Genomic DNA, 19,752 nt, shown 5'->3' with positions numbered 1-19,752 from the left:
TATTTGTAATTACATATCTTATTATGACTTAGTATATCTATTGATTGTATAAAAGTTTCTTTTCTTGTACTTAATACTATTATTTACTCAATTTGATCGGAATTTGAAGAATTGCATGCCGCAACTTTCTGACGAGGCAAAAAAAACCAGTCAAACCTCAGCGGTACGTCAAGAAATTCTTGTCTAGTCTTAAGCCAAAAGAGAGAAAAGAGAAAAAGAATTTCTTTCAAAATAAGTAAGAAAATTATGTAAAATAAAAAACAGCATTTAATGTCTCAATAGGATTTACTTCCATGCTTATCTCTAGCAATTCCTACAACATACATAATATAATAAATAAATAATGAGAATTATAAACAGTTCAATCAGTATTCAGTACATTGTCCATTATTGTGAGATCCTTGGATTTGATTGTTCTCCTACTATAAAATATCATAAACCCTTTTCGACAGATTCAGAATTCATATTAGATTAATTTATATTTTAAAGTAACAGGTTTAACGCCATCTGTGGCTACTTAATGGAACTTTTAATATAGCCATCCGTTGAATTCTTAATTTGTGTAATACTGCCATCTATCGGTAATAGTGTGTTTTTTTTAAGTTGATTCGGAGAACCAGAAGTTATTTAAGGTTTGCTTTTTGTTTGGAATAGATTCAACGAAGCTCGTGGCATAGGTGTTGGCACCACTAGTGCAGGAGGCTCCTCTATTACTTCTTCTTTACGCTCTTCTTTCGAAATAATAGCGCTCACTATCCCTAGGCAAAGCTGAAAGAAATACAGTGACAGTTAAAAAAGGTTGTAAGTAGGTACTACATAAGTAAGAGATTTTTAGTTAACTTGGTTTACTTGGAGAAGTACAAGCACATGCTATTAAGTTATGGGCATAATATTGTCTCTCAATTTAACTCAACAATCGGTGGTTTAAGTTTAGAACGCTTTATTAACCGACTTTAAAAAAGGTGGAGGTTCTCAATTCGACAGTATTTTCGAATCGATTTTGATAATTCTTTTTTTTTATTTAAAAGCTGGTGCTTCCCATGTGGCCCCGTTGTAATTTGATCCAGAAGTTTTGAGGTAACAAACATAAAAAAAATACCAACGAATTGAGAATCTCGTCCTTTTTTGAACTTGGTTAAAAATGCAGGTAACTTTTACGTAAATAACTTAAAGTAATTGTAGTGTTTTCTTAAATCGGTGATATATTAATGTAGGTCTATAATATAATAATTTTACCCAGTCGAAATGCCGACTTCACGCAAGCTGAAGCTGCCTATACAAACTACAGACAATTTAACGTAAATAGTTATTTGTTCAACAAGTGAGCAAAGTTTTTTTGCTCCGAGTGCTGACTTTAAATCACGACTTGAAGCAGTCTAGAATTGAATCACTCGCTACGCTCGTGATTCTAATATAGACTACTGAGGTAGTAAGTGATTTAAAGGCACGAGACAAAAAAAAATTTGATCTCGTGTGAAACATACAACTTTTCACCTCGACTAGCGAGAAAAGTGTTATAGGTTTATAGTAAGAGAAATAATTTTTTGTGACAAAGAGGTAATACGCTAGAATGAGTTTCAGAACGCACCGGGTCGCATTTTTTTAACGCGGAGTAATTCCCGGAAGTATGGTCACGTGGGGTTCGAAATTTAAATCACTGCCGTTTTTGCTGCGAGTAACAATAGCACCCTTTTCGTGCTGGAGACTGGATAGGTGATAAAGATTTTATACAAAATTGCCAAAAGGGTGCACGTATTTTATTAAATGATTCACGTTGTTATAACCACAGAATACTTTTAGTTATGTTCAAAACAAAAAAAAAAATTGTTCACTATTATTCAAAATTGTCATCGGTTTCTTCATTCATTGCCAATCAACATATTTTTATGTTTACATTGTGTCAATGACTGAGCGAGATAATGTTATGTGAATTTATTTACGAAAGAAAGGGAAAAGGTTGCGAGCACTTTTTATATTTTAGTTTATGGGTACAAATGATTACCCGGGAAATTTAATGCCCTTATTTTACAATGTTCATAGTCAGTATTTTTTTTTGGGTAATAGTTTTATCATAAACTTATAATGCCTACTACTAGGCTAAGTCGAGTAAGTAAATCTTTTGTGGGGCGATGTATATGCTTTTACAACAAGATTCCAGAAAATATTGAAAACAAAAGTATTTCGATATTCAAAAGTATTATGTTAAATAATATTTGTGTGGTAAAGGTTACTATGAAATAAATTACTTTCTTAATGGGAACGCAGATTGAGAATGGAGGTACCGCCCTCAAGGCTTTAAATAATAAGTTTTATTGTACAATATTACTTTGTAAACATATTTTTTTGATGAGAAAAAAAAGCCCGCTATGTTTGTTGCACCCGTTCTACTCAGGTCTGAGGCATTCTTTTATAATCTTGTAATAAGTGATTTTGTATCCTATTTTGAATAAAAATATTTGAATTATAATAATAATAATAAAATATTTGTTTTATAAACCCTTACCTCACATATTATCAGAAATACCGTATTACTTAGCACCAAGACTGCTGTGAATTGGAACATTTCAAGAAGAGCCCCCCTACAGCCCACTGCGCTGTACTCATGTCTCGCCTTGCACGACTCTCTCTCCCTCTCCTGCACCAGTTCAGATCTCGTCGAATCGTATCCTGGGCAGCAGGAGATCGGCACATCCGGGGAGAAAAAATTTGGAACGTTGGATTGTCGGTAATCCTCAGGGCCGTATACTCCACAACATTGTAGCTGCAAATAGATTTATGAAATACATATAATACTAGCTGACCCAGCAAACGTTGTATTGCCGATATTAAAATCGCGATACAAAAGTAACTGTTGATCGTAGATGGGTGAAAATTTGAAGTTGTATGTATTTTTATGCTGACTATAATCAAACAAATTTAAAAAAAATGTCAAAAAAATTAAAAAAAAGTTTCGTGCGGACCACCCTTAACATTTAGGGGGATGAAAAATAGATGTTGTCCGATTCTCAGACATCCCCAATATGCACTCAAAATTTCAAAAGAATCGGTCAAGCCGTTTCGGAGGAGTTCGGTCCCGCACACCGTGACACGAGAATTTTATATATAAGATGTAGGTATAGTTTGATTTAAGATTCTATTACATTAAAATCACTTCCAAATTACCATTATAACGCCCTTGCGCCATCGACACTCATCATCTTGGTCAGGACGGGTGACTGGCAATAAATATAGTTCATCGGATATTGCTAAAATAACTGGTGACTTTAAGACTGGATTGGATTTGATGAAAGAAACTACTATAGATGATCGCTGGTGTCTGTATGGTGTCCAGTTTGGTAGCTTACACAACCAGTCACCGCTACCAATAAAATTTTATCCAGCTCTATAAAGACTTACTCATCTGGTGTCCGCTTGGTTGCGAAACCGACTTGGTGACGCGACTAGCTCGGACGCGACATTACTCTGGTGTATGTATTGTCTCTAGTTTGGTAGCTTACGGACTCCACGGTGGCGCAACTGGTTGTGTTGCCACTGATTCCTTAATAGAAGAAGTAGAGATACTACTACTACTGTATGTAAGTAGGAAAAGTTCAAGAGGAAAAAGTAACAGTGGTGGGTTCATCTTTATTTATTTATTTTTTTAAATCTCTAGCGGAATAATCTGATGAGGAATTATCCTAAATTGATGGTCTACGTTGGATTTCAATAATAAACCTTTCTGTATCGTATGCTATTAATAAACGTAATTAAATAACAAAACACAACAGTACAGACGTGTTGCATGCAATAAGGTGGGAGCGTCACTGGTAGTCGGACTGGCGGCCGAGTGAGTCAGACACGATACAGCTCTATAGTAATTAGTGGTGGCGCGACCAGCAACATTCAGTGCACGCGTCCGAGCTGGTTGTGACACCAAATTAGTTGCACAATTAAACGCCGAAAACGCCTAAAAACTTGAAAGCCGTTTTATCGATAAAGTTACCGACATAGCTATTTTTTTATTTTTCTGCAGTCTGTACTCACATCGCTCTGCGTGGCTGCCCATATCTTCACGTGTCTCGGATTATCTTCCTGAGCCAACCGGAAGGACTCGACAAGGGACCGGTTGAGCACCACTTCATCCTCGTCCGTCACCCGAATAGCCAGACCCAGGATCACAGCTTGTATGATTATCATTATCAGCATAACGGCTGCGGTCTGCAATAAAAATCTCATTTAAAAATTTCATAAAGGTTTATACCCAATGGTTTTTGCCTGATCCTCGTATTTTTTATACGCTTTATATTAGCTTCACTTGTATGTTTGTATGTAACTGACTCCTTTAGACGCGATTTTGACCCAATTTAAACGGCCAGATTTCATTCAAACTTTGTAGATTTATCGAGGACCGATGACAATACACTGATTTGATAAGATTATTCCATTATTCGATTTGCAAACTAAGATTTTTGTTAAACTACTTAATAGTTTTAAAAATACGCTTTTATAGAAAATTTAACTAAAAATGAAAAATAAATAATAGTTCAAAAAAAACTAAAAAGCATGCTTTACATAAAATTCAACAATAAATAGAAAATAAATTTTAGTAAATTTAAATTGAAAATAGTGTAAAAAAAATATTTTGTTGTGAAAAGAATTTAGTTAAAATAAAATAATAATTATAATTATTTAAAACAATAACAAACAGACATTCCAATTTTATTTATATGTGTAGATTTGATATTTAAAATGCATTTAACTTTATCCGCAATTCATATATTGAATGCAGCACCTAACAAACTATTTTGTTTACTATATTACAGCCACTGCAAAATATTCTAATTGAATAGAAAGAGTGGCTGTTGAGTTTCTTGTATGTTCTTCTCAAGATCTCTATTTTATCCGAAAATCTGATATATTCAGTAATTTTTTTATGGAAAAGGAGGACAAACGACCGTACGGGTCACCTGGTGTTAAGTGATCACCGCCGCCCACATTCTCTTGCAACACCAGAGGAATCACAGGAGCATTGCCGGCCTAAAGGTGTACGCGCTTCTTTTGAAGGTACCCATGTCGTATCGTCTCGGAAACACCGCACAAGGAAGCCCATTCCACAACTTTGTAGTACGTGGAAGAAGGCTCCTTGAAAACCGCACTGTGGAGGACCGCCATACATCCAGATGGTGGGGATGATAACCTAACTTGTGGCGTGTCGTGCGACGGTGGGATTCGGCGGCAGGAATCAGGTGAAACAGCTCTTCGGAACACTCCAGTTAGGAACATACATTTTTAAAAGAAAATATTATAATGGCGATTTAAAAGCGCCTAGTTTAAGTTTATTTCAATCAAGTTTATTTGACTTCGACTTGCTTAGTATATTTTATGATGTAAAAAGTAAATCAAAGCTAATCAACTCGTGACCTTCGGGCAAGTTCAGTGAAACCTTCATTGCTACATCACGCGATATTAATTTACTTCAGTTGTTTTATGTAAATTATTACACGTTAGACCCTTTCTAGTTCTTGTTTTACTGCTTGAAGCAGTATGTTATAAATAACTTTGGTTTATCAAACAATCAATAATTAACTTGAACTTTGTTATAAAACCTTGTATGAATCACAATAAAATTTCCTTCAAATTGAAGCTTCTATGTGTGTGCAAAGGAATAAATATTGTTTAAAAAATAGACTTGATTTTTCAGTTCAATTGAATTCAAAAGAAAGAAGAAAGAAAAGAATGCTGTTGATAGCAATTATTCTTTTTTTTGGTACATAATATTATAAATGTGTTTATATCCATGTAAGTAAACGAAAGAGTTGTAGTATTGTAATGACAAGTTCAAGCTCACAGAATTTCGGTTTAATAATAACAATAATAATATTAACACACTTTTTACTCAAATTATCTTGCCCCAAGTTATATATATAGCCTGTGTTATGGGTTACAAGACAATGATATATTTAATAAAATATTCTTACTTACACATACATAAATTCATATAAACATACATAAATACATTTAAACATCCATGACTCGGAAACAAACATCCATATTCATCATATAAATGCTTGCACCTACCGTATGGAGACGAGTAGGCGACAGGACTCAATGGAAACATTTAGAAAAAAAAACCCTGTATTGAAGAATTCTGGACTCTTCAATAGAGGGTATAGGGATTATATAAATAATCTCAGTAATGTATGTACGCTTACAACTTTCAAACGATTGCACCAAACTGGATAATTTTGTGATTTGTTGCCTATGTGATTGTCACAACTACTTATACTTCTGTAAATAAAATCTGGAATAACAAAAGTAGTTTAAAAAAAAACTAAAAAACACGCTTTGTTCGAAAAGATTATTTAAATTTAAAATGAATATTAATTCCTGCCTTTATCGACGATAAATGAAAAAGATATATAAAATAACAAAAATCTTATTTTGCAAATTGAAAAATGCTATTATTCTATCGAATTAATGTATTGTCATCAGTCTTCGATAAATCTACGAAGTTTGAACGAAATCTAGCCGCATGTGGCCATCAATTGGGCCAAAATCGCGCCCAAATGAGTCCGTTACAAACAAACACACATACAGGGGAAACTAATAAAAAGCGTGTAAAAACACGGCAGTTGTCTTAAATTGCCTCCTAAACAGAGCAAAGTTGTTCCAGGTCAGCTTGTACCATAAATATTATACAAATGATTTAAGTTTTCTTTAGTGTTAATTCCGCCAATATTTGTTTTTAAAAAACAATTCGACACGTTTTTCGCCTCTACACGAGGCATCCTCAGGACGTGTTGTCTCGCCAAAATCTGGCACGAGACTTTGAGTATTTTTAATAACAAATATTAGCGGAATTAACACTAAAGTAAACTTAAATCATTTGTATAATTATGGATTTCCGCAAAGTAACGCCTAATGTGATCCGTTATCTTTATATACCTTATTAAGCACACTTAGCAGTATGACATTTAGCGTAATGAAAGTACTGTAAAAAATGACATAGAGAAGAAGTATCGAACCAGAACGAGTAAGGCTCGACTTCCGACCTTCGAGTGCAGCTCTATATACATATCTAAGTTCAGAAGAATATGAGGTTGATGATCTTTTTTGCTTCGTCACTATCATAGTATGGAGCGAAGCCCATACAACTCAACATTGGAAAGGATGAAGGCACTTATAGTTACAGTCCATTTTTTAGATATTTAAATAACCTTAAAACCACATGCGATCCCACGACAACAGGCCAGGTCTATTACTTCAGTGTGCAATTCGCTACGTCCTACACTCGCGATACGTCACTCACTTTGTTTTTGGTGTACGTGCATATGCTGATAATAGAGGCTATCTGCTTGCCTTTATTGTTGACTGGTTTTTGGAAGCTTGAGTGCCTCTTCACATGCATACGGTTGCCGTCTAAATGGCACGGCTCCGTGCCGTACAAGCTCTTTCACAATATACACGGTTTAAGCACGGTCGCAGTATTATCGAGGTATTAGAGAGAAGACGTCGCCGTTTTGCACCCGTGTTCATCTGAAGGTCCGGCCACACATGGAGTATTGCTGTCATCTCTGGTCTGGTGCACCCCAGTATCAGCTCGATCCATTTGACCGCGTGCAACGCAGAGCAGCTCGAATTGTCGGGGACCCAGTGCTCTGTGAACGGCTAGATCACTTGGCATTGCGTAGAGACGTCGCTTCATTGTGTGTCTTCTACCGCATTTATCACGGGGAGTGTTCCGAAGAGCTGTTTAACCTGATTCCTGCCGCCGAATTCCACCTTCGCACGACACGCCACAAGTTAGGATATCATCCCCGCCATCTGGATGTCCTCGACAGTGCGGTTTTCAAGGAGCTTTCTTCCGCGTACTACAAATCTGTGGAATGAGCTTCCTTGTGCGGTGTTTCCGGGACGATACGACATAGGTACCTTCAAAAAAAGCGCGTACACCTTCCTTAAAGGCCGGCAACGCCCTTGTGATTCCTCTGGTGTTGCAAGAGAATGTGGGCGGCGGTGATCACTTAACACCAGGTAGCCCGTACGCTCGTTTGTCCTCCTATTCCATAAAAAAAAGGCTATACAAGTCAATAAGCACGGGCGACACACGGTCACGTTACGGTCGCCAAGCCATGTGAAGGCTGTCATTGTAGCTCATATATTTATACTTAACACGGCACGGCGACCGTGCCATGCTCGTACGCATGGAAAAAGGCACTCAATCATTAGTCAGAAAAACAATACACATGTTTCACAAGTTACGTAATATTAACATGTTAAACATGACGCTATTAACGGTAACTACATTCATTGCTAGCTGGTGCTAATAAATATGATATGCGAAGGTCGCACCAATTTTTTTGCTACTGACGAGTATGGAATCACTATAAATAATTAAATTTTATGGAATGTAGAAATCCTAGTTATGCCGTAGATTCTAGATTCGATAGTTTCAGCTTATTTCACAGTAGCGGGAAAATTAATTGAAAAAAAAAAAAACAAAAAAGTTGGTTTTTTGTTAATATTTCAAAAACTATTGAAGATTTTTTTAATCTAAAAATAATTTGCTAATGACACATCATTCATATTTTCCGAGACTGCTGAAAAGAGTTGAACAACAAAGCACTTGAGTCAAGTTGCACATTGCACAGGAAACCATGCGCCATCTAGTGGTGCTGTGTAGAGTCTAGGAGTGCGAACGTCTGTAACAGTGCAGTAAATATATTCTTTGCGCAGTCTCAATATCTCTTAGGAACTGCAATACGTAATGCAGTTTTGATTAATTATAAGATTTGTTTCAGTCAATGTACGAACCGCTTATGAAACATAATTACTTACAATATGAAAGAGTTATTACGAATAGATGAAAACAGCATATCAGGACATTGAAAATGGAGTTCTTATAAAATGTGCTGCCAGGATGATGTTGTTAGTGATATTTTATAAAGATCATTGGATTTTCTGTTTATAATAGAAGTAAATCTCACCGCATGCACAGGTTTCTTCCTCTTCCTGAAGATACCAATAACACCGTAGATGATGACAGAGATGCTGACAGCGGCCGTCACAGCCAGGACTATCATGGCCACCAGGCGCCCCGACTGCTCCTTGTTGAAGATCTTGGTCGCGATCGCTGATGCTATGGTCACCGCTATCACAACTACGGATTGGATCTGAAATGCGATATAGTGTTCATAGCAGGACTCTTTGAGTCAAATACCCAGAAAAAATGAAGTAGGAAATACTGAACTCACAACCCATACAAACCTAATAGAGTGAAGCTTTAAAGTAACAAATAAATATCGAAGGAGCAACGGACTCACTGTTCACAAAATGACAGTGTCATGAATCGCTCGTGTTTGTGAATGTCTCAAAAAATTCAGCCTGCGGTCTTCCCGAACTAATAAGACCTTATTATTAGGGACCTTCCTACTCATCAATATACTCCCAACTTAAAAGCAGGCAACGCATTTCTTGACCCCTGGTGTTGCGGTTGTCTATGGGCGTTTACTTCACCACTTCCTATTATGTGACCTGTGGCCCGTTGGCCCTTATATAAAAATATAATGGCCTACATGATCTCAATCTATATAAATCTTAGTATAAAGCTCTGTTCAAACTGAGCCCTGACTCGACTAACGCGGGACGGAAGTCGTTCGCGCCGATTGTGTCAGCTAACTTGTATGGACGTGTTCAAATTGACGCGAGTAGTCGCTCAAGTTGAAGCGAAACAAGAGCGGGTCGCCCAGTGGGATTGTTTGATCTCACAATGCATGATGTTTCTCCACTGAAAAACCAAAACTGACACGCGGGAAGTCGCGTCAGTTTGAGAGTCTAAGCGAGCGAGCGAATTGCTCTAAAACGCGTCCCGCGTCCCACGCGTTATTCACCTCAGTTTGAACAGAGCTTTAGTCGGCCTATGTGGACTCCGATAACATCAAAGATGGAATGCTTAATATGTAATAGTCAAGGAATTTCTTACAATTGTCAATAATCCGATAACGATGAACAGTGTTTTGAGTACATTCCTGCAGCAGAAGGTATCTCTGAACTCCTTCATCTCTGCCATGTACATCTTGCCCAGACCCTCGCCGTGGGAGGCCTTTTCGCGGCCTGAAGCTGATTGTTCTTCATCTATAAATATTATCAAAATTTGAATTAAACTCATCATAACATCATCAAATATACATTAAACCTCGTAAAGGAAGACAAAATTTATAAAAATAAAACCTTTTTGTGAAATACATCTCAATTCGATTTTTCTCCTTCTTTATTATTTATAATATTAAATTACTAGTTACTAACTATTATAAAACTTGTTTTAAGATTGCTATTATTATTGTATTTAAATAGTTATATAATCTTTCTGCTAAACATCCTGTTTATCCACGTGGAATTGCAGCCTAACTTGCTTATATAGCTGATAGTTTTATTTTTCTTAGTTATGTATTTGTTGTAGTTCCGTTGTGTGTACCTATTAAAATAAATAAAAATTTATTTATACCAGATGAACATTTACAAATTTTGCCTGTCTGTTTATGCCGTACGTACTGTCTGTTTGTACGAAACAAATAGACAGATTTCAACTGGATTTATAGCTCCTCTTCTATTATATGTTATTATAAGTAGCCTATATTATGTTGTCCCGACCTCTTGTTTATATTTAAATAAGAATTAAATCTATAACGTAGTTTTTGCGTATTGCCACAAAAAGACAAGCATACAATAATTATATAAAGTAACTAGTGACGACCCCTCGCATGTTTGAACCTAAACAACTACTAGAAACGCAACCACTTAGAAAGCCATACTCAAAGATTTAAGCTTTCCAACCTTTCCAACTATTATACTATGGAGGTCTGCACCTATTGTAGTTACTGAGGGATAAAACTTCCAAAACCGTATTTGTGCTTTATCTATATATATAAAAATGAATTGCTATTCGTTAGTCTCGCTAAAACTCGAGAACGGCTGGACCGATTTGGCTAATTTTGGTCTTGAATTATTTGTGGAAGTCCAGAGAAGGTTTAAAAGGTGAATAAATACGAAAATGTTTGGAATTAAAAAAAAAACAACAATTTTGTTTTTCCTTTGATGTGTCCCCCGTCGCGTCGTTCAGAAATCAAGTTGAAAGAATAGTTTAAAATGAATAACTAATTAGAATCTTTGTATCTGTCTAATTTTCTCAGGAGTTAAAAAAACAAACTTAATTTTAGCTACCTATAGTTGATAGATTAACTATAGTTGATGATGATACTATGATGGCAATACTAAGTTTGCTGGGTCAGCTAGTATAATATATAAATTCAATGTACATACAGTTTTACTTCATTGCGATTGTAATATATGTAAACATATGATTTATTCAAGTAGGCGTTACTTTGCGGAAATCCATAATTATCCAAATGTCTTAATCCTTCTTTAGTGTTAATTCGGCCAATACTCGTCTCTACGAGAGTTTCGTGCTAGAGTTCGGCGAGTCGACATCTCCTGAGTAGAGGCGAAACACGTGTCGAATTGTTTGAAGACGAGTATTGGCGGAATTAACACTAAAAAAGGCTCAAGACATTTGGATAGATGAAGATGTTACAATAGGACGGTATATTTGTAATTGTACAACAATCGAGAGAAATCTAATAATACTAAAATGACCTATTTTACAAAATTTTGTAGTTAATATATGAACTTTATTAATTTTAATTGGATAATTATTACCTTGAGCTGATGCTGCGCTGCCCATGTCCCTAGCGATGCCGTCTCTCCACGAAGCCAGCACATCAAGCGAGCCTGTATATATAAACACACACACAATAGAAGTACGGACGAATGGACCGATGACAAAACATAATGGACCATCAAATTCACTTGTGGTTTGCAGATACACGATAGTCAAGGTAAAGTTGTATTGATAACGGATTAAAGGATATTTTCGTATTGTTTGTATTATTATTAATACCTAGTACAGCATCAGCTATATCTCCGCATATCTCATTAATTGGTATGTGAACGTAAAATTAATAATAATTTCTCATTGTTAATTTTCGTATTGCTACGGTATGATATAAAATTCACTATACAATTGCTAATGCTCTATGACGTCACCGACTCGGAGATTATGTCAAACCTGGGGCTTAAAGTACCACATATTTCACTCAACGGATCAGCCTAGTTATCCAAAGGATCAGTTGTGTTAATGTTCCAAATTCCAAAAAACGCACCATGCATGAAACGTACTTTCGATAAAAGTAGAACCTGCTTGTTGCGAGATTTTTTCTTTTTCGTATTACATGATTGATCTTCAATTATTCTTTCATTCAGCGTTAAACTTAAAACTGGATAATAACCTACATTGAAAATAGGGGTAGTTTTTGTACACGAGTTCTGAGAACTAACGAACGCGGACTTTTGTACTTTGAGAGACATGCAAAGCATAGTCTAGTATTACAGAAAAAGTAATTGAGTCACTAGTAAAAAACTAATCTTTTTTTTTGAGAGAGATTAATCCAAATATTTTATTTAATTGTGACTCGCGTATATCCAGAAATCTACTGTAGTAATTTTGTGTTGTTGTTATAAATAATGGGTGATCTGCTACAAAATCTTTTTCATCAATCTGTTTGGCTCAAATATTCTTTATATATCTGAAATCATATGGTTAGGGGCTGCAGTTTGCGCCCTTAAGCTCCTAGAGTCCATTGTGCTTGCAGGGTTAACTGGTCAATCCAATCAGCCCAGCTCCTTCCTGAAGCACAGAGTATATGATTTTTTTTTGCTTAAACATTCCAAATATACCAATTAAACGAAGCATAGATTATGTAATAGTAGTAGCCTGAAGGTCGATTTTATCATCAGTGCCAGTCTTATACTGGATGAAATTGACAAAGTTTGCCACAATTTTTATTGGTAGTTGAAAAATGAATTGCATTGGGAATTGTGCTGGTTTCCGGCCAATTAATAAGTTGGTACTAATATAATCTACTGAACGCCGTGATATTTGTATTAAAGATTTATTTTATAAGTTTAAGATGAAGTGATAAGACTTGAAAAGAGGTCAAAATTCTGATCTAAATACGAAAGAAAGAATGCCCCAGCGAAGCTCGTAAGGAAAAGAGGTATTTTAGGTAAGTTTGCAAAGAATATGATATACAAGCAGCTACAAGACTTGAAATCATAAATGGATGAGAAATGTAAAAGTATAATTGAAGAAGCTTGTCGAAACTGTTCAAAAAAAAATTTTAAGGAGACAGATATAAAAATAAATTGAACAATGATCGTCCGGGACAGTTTCAAGGATTTTTGGAGAAAAACAAAGATGTATCCCTAAAAAGTGTAGAATAAATAAACAAAGCTAGAGCTTTTTTGTCACTGCACAATGAGATTGTCGTTCCTTGAAAAACCTTGAAAAACATTTAGACTCTAAGGATATATTGACACGAGAGTGAGTCAGGGATTGGAAAAAATACTCCACTTATAGGTACGAGTCTTTATTTGCGTTCACTTTTTCTGAACTTGCACTTCGCCGGTCTGCCACTGTTCCTCTTGTGGGCGGCGGTACCTTCAACGCGTCATACCGCTCCGAACACTAAGTCTCTTCTATCTTCTTCTTCTTGGAACACTTCCACTATTCACTACTTCTTCTTTTCTTCTTCTTCTTCTTTACACTTTCGAGCCAGAACTTGAACTGCCGTAGGCCACGCTTAGTACGCTTATATACCCCCGGATCTGTTCCATTTTCAAAATGATTCTCCCATTCCATCTTTAAATTTAAATTGTACTAGAAAATTCTTTTAACTATTTTTATCCTGCTTACACATTTTCCATCCCTTTTTTTCTGTTCGATTTGACCCTGAACTTACTAGAAATTTCCATTAACTTTACAAAGTCCAAAAAATTCCATACACTGATAGGTGTATCGAACCCGGGTCTACAGCGTCTAAAGTAAACACTTTTACGCCAAAGCTACGAGTATTGCTGACGGAGCTGTTGAAATTATCAATTTGTTGAAGTTTGACAACTCTCGTCATGTACGTTGCTGCACGATATGACGTTTGACAACTCTCGTCATATACGTAGAAGCGTTGCTACGCGACAATATTATTAATATTTATGACCAACCCGAATGGATAGGTGACGAAAAAACCTTGGCACTTTGTCCAAAAGCTAGAAAAATTTTATGTCCAAGAAAATAGAACATCTATTACAAAAATACCTGGAAATCAATAGAAATTTTTGCATAATCAAATAATTATCACTTTTAATGCTAATGTTTGCATTCTTTGCGTCGTATGCCCATATGTTAGGCCACCTAAAACTGTGATTTATCACATCTATTTATAGATGGCCCCAAAATGGTCCTTAATCAGCAACGGGACGAATGAAAGAAGACATCATTTACATGAATACATCACCAATAGATTTAATAACTGACTTGAGTAGAACTATATACAATAACATCCAACTTCTGCGATCAATCAACAACTACCTGGATTATCTGAATCAGATAGAGCCAAATGGAACATTGCTAAAGCCTACAACTAAAGAAATCTCACCTGGATTATTCCTTACACTTAGTCTGAACTGCGTCAAGTAGGCATCGGCCTATAGTAGCCTACTAGGAAATTCTTTGACTTTTGTTAACCTGAGATGAAAACAATTTATTATGATAAACAAACAGAACTGATAGTTGTAATAGGAAAAACTATGTGATACTAAACCAGCATGAATATTTATGAATATAGTGAGACTGTAGGGAAAATATTATATTTCTTTCACAATTTTATGACGATGCAGATGTTTCAATGATTATTGTTAATGTTGTAAATATTTAGTATAGAACAGACTGATATAATTTTCCATTATTATGATTAAAATACAGATTTAGATATTTCTAAATCAATGTTTAATTATTGCTTTATATTTACCTTAGCTTAAAATTTAAAACTTAACGTTCCGAAATCGGAAGTCCAGTGGGTCCTTATTTTGTTTATTAGATGGTTTATTTTGCCATGGTCTTATAGCTTGTTTCAATAGCTTTCAGATACAATCACTCAAATCATTCTAAGTTTAAGCAATCTATTAATACACGTAAAATAGTACGCATTGACAGATTTTATACCGCGTGATCAGAGATTCCTGGATCGGAAAGGTTAAATTTTAAATTAAGGTAAATTATATAAAGCAATTATAAATCATATATGCATGTTAGAGTCGGTAGATTTTGTTTAAAATTTGAAACCTTGAAGAACCAAAACATCAAAAAGTAAAATTGTTGAAACTATGCGATATTGTTTATTTTTTCCTCATAATTTTGAAACATAAATCTTATCAAACATTCGTCCAGATTTAGAATAATCTTAATTACCCATTTAATTGCTTGTTTGTAAAACAATATAGATACATTATGTTTATATGAGACGCATTAGTTCATGTGACACGCCCGTTGGGGGAATTTCGTGTACCTATATTGAATAATGGTTGAATGAATGAGGAAATCACAAAACGCCATGACTGTTTTGTAACGAGTATTCTCCTTTTACGTGACGTTCAATCAGTCAGATATTTTATTCTTAGGCTAAGTTGCAGAATATTAACTGTTATAGTTAAGGTTTAAGTCAAATTTCCCTTTAGAACGAACCATTTTTTTAAAACCACAGATCAGGGGGCCTACTCCTAAAATCTATATTCGACAAATCGTGGCATTAGTCGTGTCGAATCCTACTCTTAGTTACGTCGTATTTAATGTTGAAACGATGATTGAACGAACGAAACATTATTCGATATTATCGGTCCTAACCCTACTCTTAGTTGAAAATGTCAGAGACGAATATTCGAATTTCACAAATAATGAAACGTCACTTTTACGATAATCTCAACGACACCATCTAGGCTGTCGTTGCTATTATCGGTTCAAGTTGTATAGATATATTTGCCATACAATATACATAGTTAATAAATATTATTAAAATAATTATATGTGATTTACTACTCAAGAGGATTTTTTTACTACTAAGTTATTTAAGTCATTTTGTTGATCGTTTATGCGTAGAAATAATGCAAATGGCCGCCTGAGAAATAGGAAGTCGACGAGAAGGGTTGAGTTACTTTTTTTTACATTTTATTATCCGCGAGTTTTGTATTATTTATTCAATTTTAAATGATCATATTATATTCATTACATATTTTTTTAACATTTACATTATGTGTAAATGATACCAAATTGGTGGTGCAGAGTCTGGCATGGTCCTTAGCGCCTAAACTATGTTTTGACTTTTGACACTTCACAGCAACAAAGCACAGATAATGTTTAGGTTTGTACATATTACATTCACACTAACATCGTAAAAAAATAAAAATATTAGTCTATGGTAACGATAAACGATAAGGAATTCGAACATTAATTGTTAGAGTAGGTTACTTGCGATATATTCGGAGTATTATCGTATCGTTCCGAATGTATCGTTGTCGATTTTGCGAGTAGACCTCCTGGAGCCATGTTTTCTACGTGCTGATTAAACGCTATCACTGCCTCTTCGGAATTGGTAAACGTAATAAGTGAAACCTCTCATCAAATCTTTGATTTTGGGAAAAATACAGATACACAGGGTTCTAGGTCGGGGCTATGTGCAGGATGGGTGACGAGTTATACTTTTTCGGAAGTTAAAAATGATTTAGTTTTGTTGGCCGTGTTCGTGTAAAATTTTCTTAACTTGGGTCATACCAATCCCCAATAGTCCTCGAATTGTCTCATAGGTAATCCGCGGGTTTTCTTCAATTAGACGCTTTACAGTAGCCACATAATTTTCGTTGACAGCAGTTGAAGGCCGCCCTTCACGAAATTCGTCATGGAAAGAAACCCGACCTCGAAATTCAGCAAACCATCGCCTCACGGTGCTCAAGCTAGGTGCTTCTCTCCCCAAAGTATTTTGAAGACGAGCAGCACAGTCTTGCGGAGAGAGAGAACTTTTTGAAAATTTTTGAATAAAAAAAAATTATCGCTCTAAAATCTTTTCGACTTAATTTCATTTTCGTTGCGTAAAAAAAAGCAATTGACAAATGATTGTCAATTGTTTTTTTTTTTTATTACTAAGAAGGCTTCGTCAAGGCGACCTTAAAATTACTTAAGAATAAACCATTTTTTATTTAGTATTTTTGACAGTCGGTATGTAAATTATAACTAGCCGGTATTGTTTTCCGTCCAAATATTAATAAGCCTAGCGGAACAGAAAATGCAAACACTGAAATAGATTTTCATACACTTTTACCGCATCTATATTTGTATGTAATAATTGACGCACTTTCGGCCCTTCACTACGAAAACACATTCCATGATGGTGTAGTATAAAATCATTGTTTTGTTTGCCGAAAAGGTTTCAAAAATTATTTTTGCGTTTTTCCTAGAAGGTATTGAGGCTCTCGGCTTCACCTCGTACCCACAAACTGCATTCTGGTAGGAGTCGTTAACAAAGTCGGTAAAAAATGTATTGGTTCTTTATGTATGTACTAAAATTTTACAGTATCTGCAGAGATGTACATAAAATATGCGAAACCGGAAATTTTTTAAATTTAAAGATTGCATGCAGTACTCTACTACCTCTTAAAAATGGATACTCTATCATAATGTTTTCATCTGTCCGTTTGTCGAGAAATTTTTAATAAATTTCGTTCATTCTTCTCTATTACTCTCATTTTGCTGTAATATTATGATGTACATTATTTTTCTCGAGAGAGAAAATTCAAAAGACCTTTTTTTGCAAAACAACGTAATATTGAAAGTAATTTTTTCATTTTCACAATGCCTATCTTCATTTAATTGATGTGAGATAGAGAATATTTCGCTTAAATGCCACTGCTTGTGGTGGCGACATGGGGCGGGCTATTTCCTTCCGTAAAATATGGTCGAGGGAGACGAAGGCTTTTCAATGCGTTCATTCTCGTGAAGGGGTGCTACTTGTGGTCCTGTGACCAGAAACTCTGCTTCAGGTTCTTAAAATTAAAGTTATTATATTTACAAATTAAAACACCTTTATTTATTTACGGTGTATGCAGATTGGTACATCTTCTATACGCAATAACTCTTGTGGTTTTTTAGTTATTAATTAACATTAATTTTTTTGACTTGCTTGTGTTACGACGTTGAGTATTTGACGTTTTAGTATTTTTTTTTGCATACCTTTACATATATTGTATTTGAAATGTTTTATAAAACGAAGCTGTATACTTTGTTTTAAAAGATTGGCAATGAGTTTCTTGTTGAGCTTCTCATTAAAGCTCAAACTATTCCGGAGTGGTGGTAAGTGTAACAAGAAAAGAAAACTTTTGACAATTGTCATTTCCTTGACCTACATGAATCAAGTAATTTTGATTTGAATTTTATTACTATTCAAAGTCTGGCCATAAATACTGTTACAATTAAAAATAAAAAAAATATTGCTTTTGAATTTGGAATCTGTCCCTTTTATATTATTGTTCATTGAGTTTTCTCATTTTGGCGCCAATACATTGTACAATATTTTGCGATATTAAAATGGAGTGGGGTGATATAGAAAACCGAATCGCTGAGTTTGCATTACACAAAGTAGGTATGGAGCCAAATGCAATTTCAAAACTCTCCATACGCTTGGTATTAGCAAAATGTTTATGTACCGGGCTATTAATGGTAGGGCTATTAAAGGTACAATGAGACCTGCTCTGTTTGTGACAGAAAAACATCTGGCCGTAGTGTTCTTACGAAAAAGGTGGTCCACAGCAGTAAGGGAAAGAACTCGAAGAAATCCTCTCCGAAAGCAAAAGATTTTATCTCAGGAGATGAAGATAGAACCTAGAACCATAGAAACCGAAACAACTACTGAAGCGGTACGCAATGGGAGGTCACAGATTTTTTTTTATACCGCATTTATGCTCAAAGCTCTACGGAAGCTTCCCAATTAGTCTTATTAGGGACAACTTAGGCACTATACGACTTCAGTGATGGTTCGGTGGGGTAGTAGCTGTGAAGGAGTGACTGTGCAACGAACGAGTGAAAGAACTTTGTGAAAAGGGTCAACACATCCGCACAAGTGTATCAAGATACCATTCTTGAGAAGGTTGTTAAGCCCCTATCAACACCATGCTCAATAACCAAGAATGGTCCTTGCAAGACTCGGCGCCGGGTCATAAAGCTCGGTCTACGCAGTCTTGGTTGGAAACAAACGTTTTGGACTTAATCAGAGCTGAATGCTGGACGTTATCTAGTCCCGATCTTAATCTGCTGGATTATTTATGATCAGTTTTAGAGAGCACGGCTTGCTCTAAACGCCATGATAATTTTGAGTCCCTAAAAGAATCCGTACGATTGGCAGTGAAGAAATTTCCCATGGAAAGAGTGCGTGATTCTATTAATAACTGGCCTCAACGTTTAAAGGACTATATTGCAGCCAATGGAGACCACAATGAACAAGCTTTTTATATTTTAAATTGTTTTATATTTATATATTAAACTAACACACTGTAAAAGTAATAAATGTTATTTGCCATAGATTTTTTTTCTTTCTTTTAGTATTTATGGGAAGGCTAGGTATAAATTTTTAACTTACATTTGAATAGTACCTCCACAGATTTCTTAAGAATATAATCAAAGTTCACACTCGAATTTCTCCTCGGGAATCCCGTCACACTGTCCACAACTATAGTCATTGTCATTCCAAATACACCATTAAGTAAACTACCTTCATTGTGCCTCAGGAGTGCTAATAACCTGGTTCTTAGAGCACCAAGAACGAATTATGGTAAAAATTG

At 35.4% G+C, this 19,752-nt stretch overlaps 1 protein-coding gene across 1 annotated transcript; it reads right to left on the bottom strand.

Annotated features, from left to right (window-relative positions):
• Nucleotides 1-266: 266 nt before the first annotated feature.
• Nucleotides 267-19,682, bottom strand: LOC126964487 (uncharacterized). Its single transcript, XM_050807678.1, has 7 exons — nt 19,551-19,682; nt 11,695-11,766; nt 9,962-10,113; nt 8,967-9,152; nt 4,024-4,197; nt 2,504-2,761; nt 267-768 (listed from the first exon to the last, which is right to left on the bottom strand). The coding sequence occupies exons 1-7, from the start codon at nt 19,654-19,656 to the stop codon at nt 628-630; spliced, it is 1,089 nt and encodes a 362-aa protein (XP_050663635.1). The 5' UTR covers nt 19,657-19,682; the 3' UTR covers nt 267-627.
• Nucleotides 19,683-19,752: the final 70 nt, after the last annotated feature.

The sequence above is a fragment of the Leptidea sinapis genome, chromosome 1, assembly GCF_905404315.1.
Source record: "Leptidea sinapis chromosome 1, ilLepSina1.1, whole genome shotgun sequence".
Classification (NCBI taxonomy): domain Eukaryota; kingdom Metazoa; phylum Arthropoda; class Insecta; order Lepidoptera; family Pieridae; genus Leptidea; species Leptidea sinapis.
This window is presented reverse-complemented; position numbering and strand designations above follow the sequence as displayed.

Bases quoted from the DNA above. Each gene is read 5' to 3' on its own strand.
- LOC126964487 (XM_050807678.1), bottom strand. From the start codon at position 19,656: ATGACAATGACTATAGTTGTGGACAGTGTGACGGGATTCCCGAGGAGA. The intron at 11,767-19,550 runs GTAAGTTAAAAA...TTATATATACAG, and splicing joins TGTGGAGGTACTATTCAAAT to GCTCGCTTGATGTGCTGGCT. The intron at 10,114-11,694 runs GTAATAATTATC...TAATATTTATAG, and splicing joins CAGCGCAGCATCAGCTCAAG to ATGAAGAACAATCAGCTTCA.